At 37.6% G+C, this 16,084-nt stretch overlaps 2 protein-coding genes across 2 annotated transcripts in view; both read left to right on the top strand.

Moving 5' to 3' along the window:
* The window catches only part of LOC134743375 (uncharacterized), a 548,210-nt gene that overhangs the window by 110,567 nt on the left and 421,559 nt on the right, over positions 1-16,084 (top strand). The window lies entirely within an intron of this gene.
* The window catches only part of LOC134743456 (angiotensin-converting enzyme), a 216,103-nt gene continuing 208,687 nt past the window's right edge, over positions 8,669-16,084 (top strand). Inside the window, exon 1 of the mRNA XM_063676887.1 lies at positions 8,669-9,297. Within this exon, the coding sequence (XP_063532957.1) occupies positions 8,716-9,297 (582 nt within the window). The 5' untranslated portion in view covers positions 8,669-8,715. The remainder of the gene's footprint in view (positions 9,298-16,084) is intronic.

The following is a 16,084-nucleotide window of genomic DNA, read 5'->3' as shown; positions in this document are numbered from 1 at the left end:
ATCTTAATTGTTTACTTGATTTGTGTTTGCCCGTGACCTCTCTCTAACCATACAAAAGGGCAAAAATACAGACTAAAACAATACAATAGCTATGTGATACAATCTTCTAAAATAATTAACTTGAAATTCCTAAAATGTTCAGTAATATAATGACTATGTTAGTATGTTAATATACTGAGAGCACAACTGTTAATTAACAGTAAAACAATAATGTTGTTGTTGAATGTTTAGGGAAAAAATTATAACAGTGCCATCTATTGGCAAGGTAAAATGTAATATACCCTAAAATGTAACATAGAGTCTGCTGAGAAGAGTCATATTATGTATGTATTAGTTCCCTTATAAGTATTCCGTGACTCTTCTCTTACCACACAAACTCTACTAAAGATTTCATGTTCTCGTTCTCTGCTTTTGTTCTCTGTACATGTTCGTGCATGTCTGTGATTGTCATGAATATAATTACTCATGAATTGTCATGAATTAATTATTGTATTTTATGAAATAAAACTATGAAAACGGATTATATCGCGTATATTGAATTTATAATACATCCCGACGTTTCGAACCCTTTACAGCGTTCGTGGTCAACGGGTCACTGAGGAAAAATTACAAAGTGCAAAAATACCCACATACTAAAATAATGAACAATCATAGACTATAAACTTTAAGGCTGGTTGTACGAGTACTCGTACATGCAAAATCGGTTCATAAGGCTAGTTATATACTACAATTATTTTCAAGTAAAGATATATATATATATATATATATATATATATATATATATATATACGCGATAAAAAATAAAAATAAAATGCATGTACAACCAGCCTTAAAGTTTATAGTCTATGGTTGTCCATTATTTTAGTATGTGGGTATTTTTGCACTTTGTAATTTTTCCTCAGTCACCCGTTGACCACGAACGCTGTAAAGGGTTCGAAACGTCGGGATGTAGTATAAATTCAATATACGCGATATAATCCGTTTTCATAGTTTTATTTCATTAGTAACTATCGCGGTAACCGAAGACAATATTATTGTATTTTATCTTTTATCATGTAAGAGAGGTCACTTGATGGGAAGCGGTTATCGCTACCCATGAACCTAACGGCGCGGCGCGATTCGGGAAATGAATTAGAGATTCACTAGATATGAAATAGTAAAGATATGTGACGTTCCGCGGAAAAAGGTACCTTATGGCGGCTGGTGCTTACATCGCATAGCGTCGTAAATTATTGCTGCGCTATGCGACGTAAGCGCCATCCAATATTAATTGGAGCGGCGTTAATAATAGCGTAAGCGCCAACCGCCATAAGGTACCATTACTGTGGGACGTCACATATATTTACTATTTCATATCTAGTGAATCTCTAATTCATTTCCCGAATCGCGCCGAGAGAATATCAATATACTAGTCGGAAATGTCGGAAAATAAGAAACAGCCAAGTAAAAGACATCAACGAGGTACATTTTGCAACACAAGGAAAGCCTACGAGCCCTGGAAACAATATGCGTATGGCACATAATTAAGCGCATACATACTCACATACATACAGACACACATACATTTACGTATGTTTAGCCGTGGGAATCAGTCACAACCGGTACAATGGGAAAATTGCGTATCGCATGTCAAGACGCGTTGGAAGGGCACGGAGCTGGTAAATACCCCAATACTTTAATGTCTATTTTAATTTTATAAATTAAACTAACAACTCGCCCCGGCTTCGCACGGGTGCAATACTGATGTATTATACACATTAACCTTCCTCCTGAATCAGTCTATTAAAAAAACTGCATCAAAATCCGTTGCGTAGTTTTAAAGATCTAAGCATACTTAGGGACGGATAGACAGCAGAAAGCGACTTTGTTTTATACTATGTAGTGATTTGAGGGGTCATTAATTCGTTATTCGGACGAAACGTTTTGCCTCCTCCTTTTTGGTACGGACGGCTAAGGAATGAAATGCGCTCCCGCCATCTGTATTCCCTGATCAATATGACCTCGGTCTCTTTAAAACAAGAGTGAATAGGCTGTTACTGAACCGGTGAGCTCCATCTTAGGCCCTGTCTTCACTTTCCATCAGGTGTGACTAGGGCCAATCGCCGATCAGTTTATAATAAAAAAAAAAAGTTATAGTGCATTTCTGTCAAAAACGTCACTTTTGGTTACAAAACTACACAATTTCCTCTTTTTTATGGTGCCTCAGTATTCTTACCGTTTCTATGTACGGCTACGGTCGAGTTCACAAACATCAGAGGGCCTACCGTGAACCACGTTCGACGTGTTGCCTCTTTGTCGCACTTGTAAATTCGTACGTAAGTGTGACAGGGAGGCAACACGTCGAACGTATTTACACGACCTTATTGTCAGTGTCTTAGAGGCGTGTAAATATATTTTTGGAACGTTAGGTTGTAAAGATGTTTGTGAAATTGACTGAACACAAAAAAAAAACAGTATAGCCAACTGAAAAAAATATAACCCTTCCGTAGTTGAGTAAAAAATTTAGAACATAAGAAAAATGAAATTGTAGAATAATGCCAATAAAAACAGTTCGTTATTAACTTTTTTATTGGTGTCACACCCAATCAGTTTAAATCCAACGTAAAATCGTTTATTACTGGCCACCTTCCATTGACTGGACACCATATACTAAAATGGCTAAAATAAGAATTCCATTTATTTATTCACACAATTCAAGTAAACCAAATAACGTTAGTTCTGAAAATTTACTTGGATTGTGTGAATATTAATCAGAATCTTTTTTAGCATACAGTCTGTCCCGGTATTGGAAGGTGGCCAGTACGTAATAGACGATTTACCCTAAGTGTATGTTTAATTTTTGTATCATGTCATACTTATTAAATATATTAATAACGGGTCACTCACGTATTTTAAGTCGAAAAACGCTCGACATGTTTCACTCCGTACCGAGGGCTCGAGGAGGAGGAGGAGGAGGAGGTGTTGTACTCCTCGGTACGGAGTGAAACATGTCGAGCGTTTTTCGACTTAAAATACGTGAGTGACCCGTTATTAATATATTTAATATTTCTGTGTCTCACGGAAGTCATGTCATACTTATTCATAATCATGCTTATTTGCAACAAAACGAGGAAGCACACTATAAGCACAAAATACACTGGGGATTAATATGAGAAGTCCAAGATTTTCAATACAGCGCCGAGCTGTGTTCTTATCATCTCTAGAAACATATCGCAAGTTTCTCGTAAAGTACCGACGCGGGCGCAGCTTGTCGGCGCGATAATGTTAAATAATAATAGATGCTTTTGTGTTACTGCCTGTTTTATCTGTAGATTGCTATATTGCTCTTTATCACCCACTGCTGAGCGTAGGCCTCTCTTCAATAAGCCATTTATCCCGGTCCTGAGCCAATCTCATCCAGAATTGACCCGCAATCTTCCGAATGTTGTCCACCCAACGAGCCAACGGACGCCAGGCACTCCTTTCGACTGAAAGCGGCCACCATTCCGATGCCGTTTACATTTTGGCCCACCTGCCATCACTCTGTCCGGCAACATGTCCCGCCCAGCGCTATTTATGTTTGGTTTGGTAATGACGTACGCGATCTATATGTTTGCTTAACAGGAAGTTATTAAAATTTTATCGTATCAGCCTCCGAGCTTATTTGTAAGGTACGCTTTTTAGCTTTTAAATTGAGGTAGGCCGACCAATAACCGATTAACCGCGTCTTTTTGTTTTTGTAACATTTCGTAACCGACGCACCTTCGTCGCCCAAACAAAGCAGGTCACGCCGCGGTCATAAACCCGTCACGTTCCATTTCTTATCGTTATCAATACTTTCACTTGTTCTTTCTTGCCTGTTATCTAATGTAGGAGTGGTAGGTGTTACCTTTGTCATCTGGGTCAAAACCTACGGGAAAACCGGCGTTTTTTCTATAGACATAAAATTTTATGATTTGAATACATTTTTCTGAAAAAATCTTTTTAAACGCCGATAAGTACAAGATTTGAGCTTTAAACTCCGTTTTAATGATGTCCACAGGAAAACTTATTTTAAAGTGTGTTTGACCCAGTTTAGGGCTACCTACCCAGATCTACTTGCTCCAGCCCTGCGCAAACGCACATCGTATATTGCGCAACGGCTAAGTGCGTTATACAATCTTATCTACATATGGAAACTGTCCCAGGGGATACTTAGGCATTGCTTATGACATGTACAGGATATACATGTGCACATGTATGTGTAACTAAGTACAGTCGAAGGTAAAAATATCGATCCAGACAAATGGCTTAAAAATATGTGAACACGACTTTATTGTCTATTTATTTATTTATTTATTTTATTTATTTAATTAATAAATCTTACAGCTATCATTACAGTTACCCAATGCGATAGTGTCTATTAACCTTAAAAATAATAAATTACTACTATAACTATACTACTACTATAACTAGGTATATACATACTATAACTAAGAATAACACAACACGAACAATGTAACTTTTACAGATTCACTCTCGGAACAGTAAAATACGTCAGTTCGATTGGCAACTTCGTTAAATGTGCTGGTGGCTCTCGTCCAAGGGGCCGTGCGCATCAACCCGGTGCGCGCGTGCGGCTCGGCCAGCAGGGGCGGCCTGCGCCTCCGCCACACGTACCGTGGGGGCGCGTAAACACCTATTGACTTTAGTAACTCTGGGTTACTGACCTTTCCACGCACTAACCTAAATATATAAGAGGCTAGTGCCAATTCCCTTCTAACCTCTAGCTGGTTATATCCCACCATTCCGAGCACAAACAGGGTTGGATACATTCGAGGATAGAAGGGGTACACTCCATACAACTTTAGGTACAAGAACCTGATGAATTTATTTTGGATTCGTTCCAACATAAACTTGTATTTAGCCTCATTTGGGCTCCAGACGCAAGAACTGCTCTCCATGTGGCTTCTGACAAGGGCTTCGTACAGTGCGCGTATAGCTCTTACGTTGGAAAACCCGTGACACTGCCGCAGAACGAATCCCAAGTTCCTATATGCCTTCTTGCAAACAATGGTAATGTGGTGCCTAAAGGAAAGATCTGCGGTAAAATGCACCCCCAAATCTCGCACTTCCGTCAAACGCTCCATCGGCGCCCCTTCTACCACGTATTGATGATGTATCGGGCTGTAGGACCTGCTGAAGGACATTGACGAGCATTTAGCCACATTAAAGTGCAGTTTATTATCGTGACTCCATTGAACCACTCGATCAATATCGTTCTGCAACTCAGCGCAGTCCGATACATCCTCAATTTGACGCACAAGTTTCAGGTCATCGGCAAAGAGCAAACATTCCGCGTTTTTTACCACACTAGGTAGATCATTAATCATTAACACAAAGTGTAACGGACCCAGATTACTTCCTTGACTGACCCCGGACCTAGTATAGTACGGCTTTGACCTGTTACCAGCGCAGTCCACGTACTGGGACCTCCCCCGCATATAACTTGCAAAAAATGCAAGGGTATGCGGCGTACACCCCGCGTCCGCCAGCTTCTTCAGTAGGATGTCCTTGTCTACCATGTCAAAAGCTTTCCTAAAGTCGAAGTAAGTGACATCTACCTGACGGCCGGCGTCCACCGCAGGTGCCACCCGCGACATAAGGTGTAACAAGTTTCCCCCAGTACTGCGTCCCGCCGTATTGAGCGTCTGACAACTGGCAACTGACCTGTTCCTGTAAGGACCTTTGTATAGCGGACTCAAAAACTTTTGCAGGCGCACACAGCACTGCAACTGGTCTATAATTACATGCTTTTGGTCCACCACTACCCTTTGGCACTGGTACTACACGCGACAATTTCCACTGTTCCGGGAAGGTAGCGGATTTTAGAGATATATTAAATAAATGACACAGTGGTTCTGCTAGCACCGAGCGACAATCCTTTAATACAAAAGGAGGAATGCCGTCCGGTCCCATTGAGCGTTTAGGCGGCAATTTCTCCAGCGCGCGGCGCACTTCCGCCACCTGTAGCTCGTGAATGTGTACGTACGTGCTATTAGGCGATGCTGTGGCGCTTGCGACTGCAGGATCGAGTGTAGCTGGTGTAGAGTTGTACACTGAGTAAAAAAAGTCAGCAAATTCCTCGGCAGCTTCCTGCTGGGATAAGACCCTTCCACCATCGTCCATTAGTTTAATACAGTTATTGCCCTCTCTTTTCTTTTTTATAAAACTCCAAAATGATTTAGGATCCTTTGCCAAGTTCTGTTGCATCTGATCTTGATACTGATCGAGTGCAAGAGAAATTGCTGATTTTAATTTCCGTCTACAATCTGAAAATTTATTGTAGTCGTCCTCAGAGCCACTTTTTTTGTATTGTTTATGCAGTGCGTGCTTGAGTTTAATTGCTTGTATTATCTCTGCTGTGTACCATTCAGGATACGAGTACCGAGATACTACCGCCATTTTTCTCTTAATATGTAAGCGTACACATGTTTCGTCTAAGATGTAAGCGTACACATGTTTTTGAAACTTTGGGATTGTTTACATATTTATGCCCTCGACTGTATCTGTAAAAACTACCATATACAGTCCAATACTGTATCTCATCGTGGTAATGACTACATAGAGCGTCTCGTAGTGCAAGGAAAAGTTGAAGGCACAGGGCGGACACGCTATACATCAAAAATCACTTGCGTTTCTATGTGTGAACGGCGCGTCTGTACACGCGTCACGCATCATAGTGTGTGAGTTGCTTGAAAATAGTACTGAGCGGCCGGCAAACGGCCGTCAATCTGCTGTCGCGGGGCTAGGTAATTCGAATCGGGGTGGGGCGGTGCTTGGCTGTTTTGTATGATAATACTATTAATTGGTGGTTGAAGGCACCAGGCCACATCACCAATGAGATGGATAGACCAGATCAAGGCCGCAACTAAGTGCTCGGTTCACGAATGTACCCAGAAAGCTGCAGTCCGCGACGAATGACGCCGTATTACCACAAAATAAGTAATAGTATTATCATACAGAACGGCCACGCACCGCCCCGCCCCGACTCGAATTATCTCGCCCCGCGACAGCATATTGACGGCCGTTTGCCGGCCGCTCAGTACTATTTTCAAGCAACTTACTCACACTATGACGCATGACGCGTGTGCAGACGTGCCGTTCACACATATAAACGCAAGTGATTTTTGATAGCGTGTCTGCCCTGTGGTATTACCAAGATCATCGCTCATCGTGATACACAGTGGTCACGACCACGTAAGAGTGTACCGACTAAGAAGAAGAAGAAAGTCCAATACTGCAACTATTATGGTCCACAAGTTCAACCTAGAGGTCCTAGAGGGTCGGTTTTTGGTCTAGAAGTTTTCTAGAAATCGATTTTCGCTCATGTCGTCTCGGACATCGGTATATTTGGTATCAGTGCATTCAGTATAATGTCCTGAACAGAAATATAACAAATAACAACAACAATAAATAACAATAACAATAATATAGATGGTGCTGGTCGGGGTGCAGGCAGGCCGAAAAGGAGATGGCGGGACGACTTGGACGAATTTTATCCGGATTGGCGGGACACTACAAACGACAGAGTCGAGTGGAGGAAACGAGGGGAGGCCTTTGCCCAGCAGTGGGACACTAAATTAGGCTAGTAAAAAAAAACAATAATATAAAACAAATAAATTACTTATCTATCTATCTATCAAATATATGACGTCACACCGGGAGGGAGGGGTTTGCCAAAGAGGAGGGGAGGGGTCAAAAAACCTAGAAATTCGTGGGATGTAATTAATGGATGATCCCTAAGGCAGTCGTGGTAAGGCTTCTCGTTCCACAGTAATCAAAACCCATGAAATTAATTAAAGTACCAATTAACAGGTTTATTAAGCACAATGCCGAGGATATACTGGTAATTAATAATTACCACGGTTTATATTCTATTATATTACGACGGCAACATTGTTATCATTTTCAATGTCGGTTCCGATTATTTTAACTTGTAAGTTTAGATCATTGTAAGCTAAGTAGGTATTAATTAATTTGTGTGTTAAACGGAATGTTTTATATAAATTACCGACACTTGTTGGTGTTAATTAATTTGACAAATTCTAAATTAAACTTACTTTACTACTTGTACGGTACTTGGTTAACTGCTACAGAGTTATGTAGCCTACTTACTACAGGTTCCGGTGGATTTTTACAAATTTTGTTTTTCCTTTCATTATATCTAAATCCTCATGCTTTTATAGGCAAAAATAATTATTTGCTAAATTATTTAAAAATAACCTACTTTAGTTAAAAAGCTACTTTTGAGTTTTAGTAAACATCAAAATAAAAGCAAGTAAAATCTATATTTTCGACTGAATCGCAGGTCAACGCAGTCCTTTTATTTTTGCCTTTAGTTAAAATTTTGTTTTAGTTTACAACAAAGTACTTAAAGTACACATTTCGCAGTACATAATCATATTAAGTATAATAAACTCTAACAATGAAGCCAAAAAAATTATAGATTTTCATAAATACGCACTTAATATGCACCACTGTTTATTAAAACGCGTTACGAATCCCAAACGATTCACGACCCTCAAAAACCCAAAGCTAATCATAATCTCATTTCGCACACACTTAACCCCCAATTTATCGCCCTGTCATACTTGATTAGCTTAAACAATATCGTTACCTCGTCCTTCTACCACGTCTGCAACCCGCTTCACACGCTCAGTTGCCTTCGCGACACCAGCACAGTACCACGCGAACATGGCGGGTGTAGAAAAACTTTGTTTGTTTATTGTATTAATACTTCAAGTTAAAGGGGATCCGGATCCTCAGTTAGACTTACCACCGATACCGCAAGTTTCGACGCAGAGGAATTTTGGATACGGCCTTCTCTCGAGCACACCAAATAATTTCCAGTATAGTACTCCTCGTCCCGTATCGAGCACTCCAGGAGTATATCCAGTATCTTCCACCCCTTATAATACGGGGATTAGTCCGGATATAAATAACAATGGATATCCTAGTTTGGATAACGGGAATAGAAGGAATCCGAGCTCAACTGGCCGTCCTTATGACAACGATGATAGAATAGATGTCAACAATGACCCTAATTTTAGAAGGAACGATCCAGGCTTCGCTAGGAATGACCCTAATTATCTCGGAGCGAATCCTTACGATATAAGAGGGAACGGGATAGATGATAGATTGGAAAGAGTGAATATACAGCAAGTGAGGGAGTTTCTGGCCCAGGCGGATGAGCAGGCGTCGAAGGAGTGCACTAATAATGTGGCCGCCCAGTGGAACTTTGAGACTGAAGTTACTGATGCTACTCAGCATGCTGCTGTGAGTACGCTTTATCTACTATTCGTCTTCTACTGTCTTCTAAATATAGGGCAGGTAGTAACAGGCAACGCACAGCTTAAACTTTTGAAAATAGAACCTTAAATTTTAAAGACACATTCCTCAAAAATTATAGCTACAAAATAATTTTTTTTTTGAAAACAACCCCAAGAAAGGTGGAAATTGGAATGTTTTCATGACTTTTCGTGGATATAGCCGCAGGTAGACGTTAGTAAAGTTAATAAAACAAAGAACTCAATTGATTTCATGTGAAAATAACTCATTGAGATAACATTTGAGTGGCATGCGACTGTTGAAAAAGTTTATTGCTTGTGTAAAATTAAGAATTAGTTAAACAATAGGCACCACCGTGACTAAACTAAGTTTTCTGAATGCATTATGCAAATCATTCATATTTAAACATGTAAAAAACTATACTTCGGTGGTTATTGCAGTTTTAGATGTTTGTTGGTGTTAGCATCTTTCGTGCGTATTATTTGTTATATATTAATTTTGTTAAAATAGGTGAAAAAAAGATCTTGATACAAAAATTACACGGATTTTAAATGAACAAGTTTTGGGAACAAATCAAATTGTTTTATTAAATATTTTGATTTGTGTTTTTTTAAGTAGTCACACCCCTTAGAGCCCTTAGAGCTGGTCAAAGACGCCTAGTCTTACTAAGATGGCATATAGTCGAGAAATTCGGACGGGCACCGCCGTGGCGGGGTGGCCTAGGGGTTCATGGCGTTAGCCGCGATAGCTAAAGACGCCGGTTCGAATCCGGCCTTCACCACTGGAGGGCTTCGTCACTTTTTCTTTAATATATGACATCTATTACAGGGTTTTTAAATGTTACCATCGTTTTGACATCTTTTTATCGATATAAATTAGATTTAAATATAAAGGTGTAAGTATGTGGTATAATTATATAAAGCTATGACAAATTTAAAAATTGATGTGCGCAGATTAATTACTACATAACTATAACTTCTACAGTTTTTTGAATTATTTAGAGAAGTGTTTCATAATATAACCTATACTCTGTCAAAATTATTTAGGTAATCACGGTAGGTTATTCGTTCATTTGCGCGACTGCATAAACATGCTCATATGATGAAATGTTAAGCGTTTTTCACATTATTTCTGGTATTTTATTATCTGAGGTATTCCCTTTGTGCTACGACATGGGATTCTTCAAGAAGCGGGTATTTAGGGTTCTCAAGGGTCGGCAATGTTTAAGTGGCTCCTGTGATGTTGCTTACGTCCATGGGCGACGATGACTGCTTCCCATCAGGCGGCTCGTCTGCTCGTTTGCTGAATATCACATTAAAAAATAATAATAATATATATATATATAGTTTTGTATGAAAATCATAAACATAATATAAAAGTAATATTATTCACGATCATTCTATAAATGAGGTAGGTATTCATATTAACTTTACACATGTTAGAATATGTCAAACCCTACTTAACACATGTTAGAATATGAACCTACTTATACCTAATAGAAAAAGCGCAAATACGCCATAAACTACAAACACTTTTGTATGAAAAATGACCTGCGAACATACCTCTTAAAGCTTCGTAATTTAAGAACTTAACTACTTAAACTTAAATAGGTATGAAAAACGAGACAAACGAAATGCTAGTTCCATGTTTTAACAGCAACAATCAACTGTTCATAGGTGGACCGTATGTCTTCGCAATAAGATTTACAAATAGTCAGTTAACTGACAATGTCATTCACGGATATTAGTCATTAAACTAACGACGTTTTGTTTTCGCGATTATCATCGTATAAACAATACACGTATGAAATGACGCGATTTTAATGTAGGCCTGAGAACCGTCTCCTGAGTTACCTCTGAACCCCTGCTTAAAAGGTACTAAGCGCTATTAGAAATACTAGCTTTTGCCCGCGACTTCGTCTGCGTGGACTTAGTAACCCCAGAAGTAAGAATAGCGCCTGGAGAAAGTCTTATAGCAATTATTCAATTTGAGCATATTATGCACACAAATTAGCAGACACTTCATTAATTATCTCAATACCACCCCGCTTTTTACTTTCTTAAGGGATGATTTTCGGGATAAAAACTATCCTATTAGAGTTTTGAATGATTCACGGTTAGTTTCACTAGACTTATATTGACCGGGATATAGACCGTGATTACCTTTTGTATTATTTGTGAGCTCCCGATATTTCGACGCAGTTACATGCATCATGTTCACGGGTGACTGAAGATAGCGGGTGGGTGTCAAAGTTGTGTAGACAGCGCTCTGTCTACCCTCATTCTTGCGCGTCGGCTGCGTTCATTTTCAACGTTACCAACGGTCGCATTCACACTTGTTGGTCCGGTCGCGTTCACACTCGTTGGTCTGTCCAAACACACTACACTCACGGTGTCACTACGCGTGTTTGATTCGGATATCACTGGTTTTTTACACAAACAAATCACAGGATTCCACACATTTGACAGTTTAAACCCATCTTCACGATTAAAATTTTTGTATTTGTGAATTTCAACGGCTTCTCTTACCAATCTTACTTGCATGTAACTGCGTCGAAATATCGGGAGCTCACAAATAATACAAAAGGTAATCACGGTCTATATCCCGGTCAATATAAGTCTAGTAAAACTATCCTATGTCCTTCTCAGGGACTCAACCTATCTCTATGCCAAATTTCATCTGAATCGATTCAGCGGTTTAAGCGTGAAGAGGGAACACACAGACAGACAGACAGACAGACTTTCGCATTTATAATATTACTATGAAAGTATGGATTAAGTACTGAGGTGCTTTAAGTTAGTTGTAGTTTGTAGTCTTATCTTAGAAGTGCAGTACATATAACTGTGTAGAGCTTACTAATAAGTAGTTTTGTATTTTTATGATGGAAGAATCTTACAAAGCGTACTTTGTAGATAAAATAGAGGGAGAATTTAATAAAAAAGGATATAATTTTCAAATGATCTGTGTCAAAGGTTTTTCTCATTACCTGAGAATAACTGCATTATGAAAAGTGCTGAACAAGCACTCTACCGCCTTGACAATAGAGGCGTGTTCAGATATTTGTGAGCACCTTGGCCGCTCCGATATATATATCTGATGGTGCTTGTACAAAACTATTCAGGATAAAAACCTAGAGTTAAAAGTCTAAAAATGAAAACAATTCCATTATCACGAATAGATTGCAAGTGACCAGATAAGTAATTTTTGTTCAAAATAAAAAAAATTATTGCCTACTATAATTTATCTCAACTTGCATCCACATAATATTGTATGAAAACACAACATGTTTAAGTAATTATCTCAGTTATACATTAAGCCATACAAAGTTGCGTTTATGGAAAGTTCCGGGTCTCTCCCACGGCACAATGGTCGATATCACCCGTTTCCTCTGTCTTCACCCGTTTCCTCTGTCTTCACCCGTTTTTCTGATAAGAGAGCGCCGTATTGTTACACATAAAGCCAAATCGTAGGCTAACATTGTAAACTTCTTTAAAAGAGAGATCACTGAAGAGATTTGCAACTTTAGCATATAATACATAAAATTGAAAACCCTTTAACTCGGTCTAAGGGAGATAAGAGGTTTGTGACGTTAGTCGACAAAATTCTTAGTAAAAGCAAAGATAGATATAACTCCGTAATAGATGGATACAGTCTAAGGAAAAAACGTGCCTCGAAAATCAAGAAAATTTGATTCACGATCGGAGGGCGCTACTAGCTTTGGCCTACTGTCGTATAGATGGCGTTGTCGGTTTCGTTTGTTATTTAACAATTTTAACGCATATCAGTGAAAGAACATGGGTCAAATTCATAAAAATAATTAATGCAAATAAAAAAAATCATTTATCCATATTTAAATACATTTTATCGTATTTTTATAAATCTTCATTTTTAGTTTAAAAGTGTGTCGATAGATGGCAGTGAATTTACTGTGGTTACAAAATCTACTATGACAGTACCGCTCTATCTTATTATATCCTTATTGGTAAAAGGTACCTATCTTACGCTAACGCCATTATTATACAGGGCTCAGTCAGATAACAAAGTTTTCCGACTTAAGTGGCTTTAACATAAGGTCTATTTGCCCTTGAAACGACTGAGAGGTTCTAGATGTTATTTACGTCCTTTTGAATAAAACGGTAGTGTCTTATTTTCTAATGTAATTGCTTATGCATCCTTTCTTCGTCTTGTAAAGTGAACCTTATGCTATTCGAATTAAGGTTGCTACAGTTTAGTTTAGTTTAGTTTATTCATTAACCATAACGTAATATGATCAATAACATGGTAAGTCAACATGTGATAAAATATTATACTTATAGAGAGAGAATTATGGATTTACACAAGGTAAATACGCTTAATAATAATTGAAATCTAAGATTTACAGTTTGCGTCAATTAAAATATGTTTTAATGATAAATATTCAGTAATCGAATAGAAGGCATGGTTTTGGAAAAATGTCTTGACTGTGTTTTTAAATAAATTAAAAGGTAAATCCGTGACATCTGTGGGCAGTTTATTAAAAAACTATTTTTTAAAAAATCCCTGTTTTTGACACTTTTTTAATCTTAGTGATATAATAATCGGATTAGATAAAACACGAGGTTTCAATCAGTATTTAAATAAAATCTTTTGCAGTACCTATTTTAGTTTAATTACTAACTTTATTACAAAGTAAAAGAGTTGATTTTAGACAAAGATGACTTAAATGGAGTAATTACTAAGGCATGAACTTTTCTCGCGATTGTGATTGACTTTACGTTCACACTTATTTAAGCTATAATTATTCCGAGATAGTTAATTATATGTAATTGCTGTTGTAATGGAACTTGCAAAAATCGGAAAAAACCTACTTTATTGCGAATTACCTATGCCTATGCAATAAAGAGTTAAAGAGTACGTATGTTGATGTTCTTTCGAACCAAATTTCATTTTAAACTGAAATAAATGTCATATACGAAGGAAAAAATGACCAAAGCCTCCAGTGTCCAGAGCTGGAATCGATCATTTCCATCATCATTCATCATCATTGGATCAGGTCATTGGATTTGGTCATTTTTTTTTCCTTTGTATATGACATTTATTTCAGTTTATAGTTTAAATAGTAGTGTGTCTACTTGAAAAAACACAAATTAAAATATTTTCATAGAAAATAATTTTATTTGTTCTTAGAGAAATTTCATTTTCCATCCAAACTCACCAGTAACTATTTATACGCCATAAAATTCTGAGTTTTCAAAATTAAGATTCTACATACAATGTAATTGAAGGCCTTTTTTTAGGTCTGTGGGCTGACTATCGTACGTCGTACGTCAACAAACGCAAAAGGAAAAGAAACACCTCTCGATTTCGTGGCACTTTTTCTTTTTTATGTTTCTCTGTTTTGTATAATTTTCTATTTTTGTGTTTGTGCTAACGACTAAATTATTTATATTCTATTCTATTTTAAACAAGGTATCAGGATGACAGTTACTATGAAGAGTCTCGTGACTATATCCATGCATTATTTAAATTTCGATTATTGTTTCATATCAACGAGTGTCATCTTGGCTAGGTTCCGGGTCATCAAATGTGACATTTTCAACCAAAAGGTACCACATTGTCGCTTGTCAATAAGGTTGATTTCAAATTGAAGCTGTATGGAAATAGCGCCTTATTGACAACCGAAAATAAGTACCCTTTTGATTGAAAATGGCACAAATCTTTCATAAACAATAACTTATCATCAAATCATCATACATCTAGTAGCCGGAATTGCGTATAAACAATTGACAATCAGTTCTAATTAAAACATTATTGCGACCTACAACCGTAAAAACTAAAGGTCAAACGACAAAAAAAGACAAATAAGTCGTGTCATATTTAAGTATATACATGGATCATAATTCCCACGATATGGATTGTAAGAAACAGATTAATATAGGTAGATAAAGATCTGCGAGTAATCATGCACTAATATACAGGCCAATTCGAGCGTACTAATGACATCGAACCGATATTAAAATGATATCGGATTCATAATTTCATATCAGTTAGCTGTCAGGTGCATGTTCGAATTGGCCTGATATATATATAGTTGTATTTAATGATTGGCGCTTATAATAAATAGGTTAGGTATTATTTGCGTGGTAAACTATCGACAAGTAAGGGCACAGTTAAATAATTGCAGGAAAAAACATCAAATAGGTAAATGACGAGTAAAAAAAACAGGAATGTTGCCGTGTAGTTGGGACATTTTATTTTTAGTTTTTCACTACATTTTTTTTTCGGTTTTGGGAATTTTTATATAATTTCTACTCACAGGCCAATTCTAGTTTTAGTTAATAGATTTGTTTTCAATATGATACTGATTATTAACTAAAACTAGAATTAACCTGTCAGAATCACGAGCTCTTTCGATTCTAATAGGAGAAACTTTGTCCTAAATTTTCCGTACATCTATCGATCCTGCCTTTCCGTTACCATCATACAAAATCTATGAAAAATGCTAGTGGAATAAAAATAAAAATATTGGCACATTATTTTACCTATTAGGATAAGAGCTCGTGATTCTGAAAGGCCAAAATTTAAAAAAAAGTAGTGTGCAAAATTAAACAAAATGGCCCAGATGTTATAGTGAGTCAGATTAATTTAAAAAAATAATATTGATTTGTTTCCAAACTGTAGTTGATCAATGGAACGATTATTAGTAAATCGCAAGCTTACCGAATATCCGTCCGCCATTGTTGTGCGGATGTCACGCCTGTCAACGATTCAGACTCTTTTGTAACCTGTGGCATAA

This window comes from Cydia strobilella, chromosome 8 (genome assembly GCF_947568885.1).
Source record: "Cydia strobilella chromosome 8, ilCydStro3.1, whole genome shotgun sequence".
Classification (NCBI taxonomy): Eukaryota; Metazoa; Arthropoda; class Insecta; order Lepidoptera; family Tortricidae; genus Cydia; species Cydia strobilella.
This window is presented reverse-complemented; position numbering and strand designations above follow the sequence as displayed.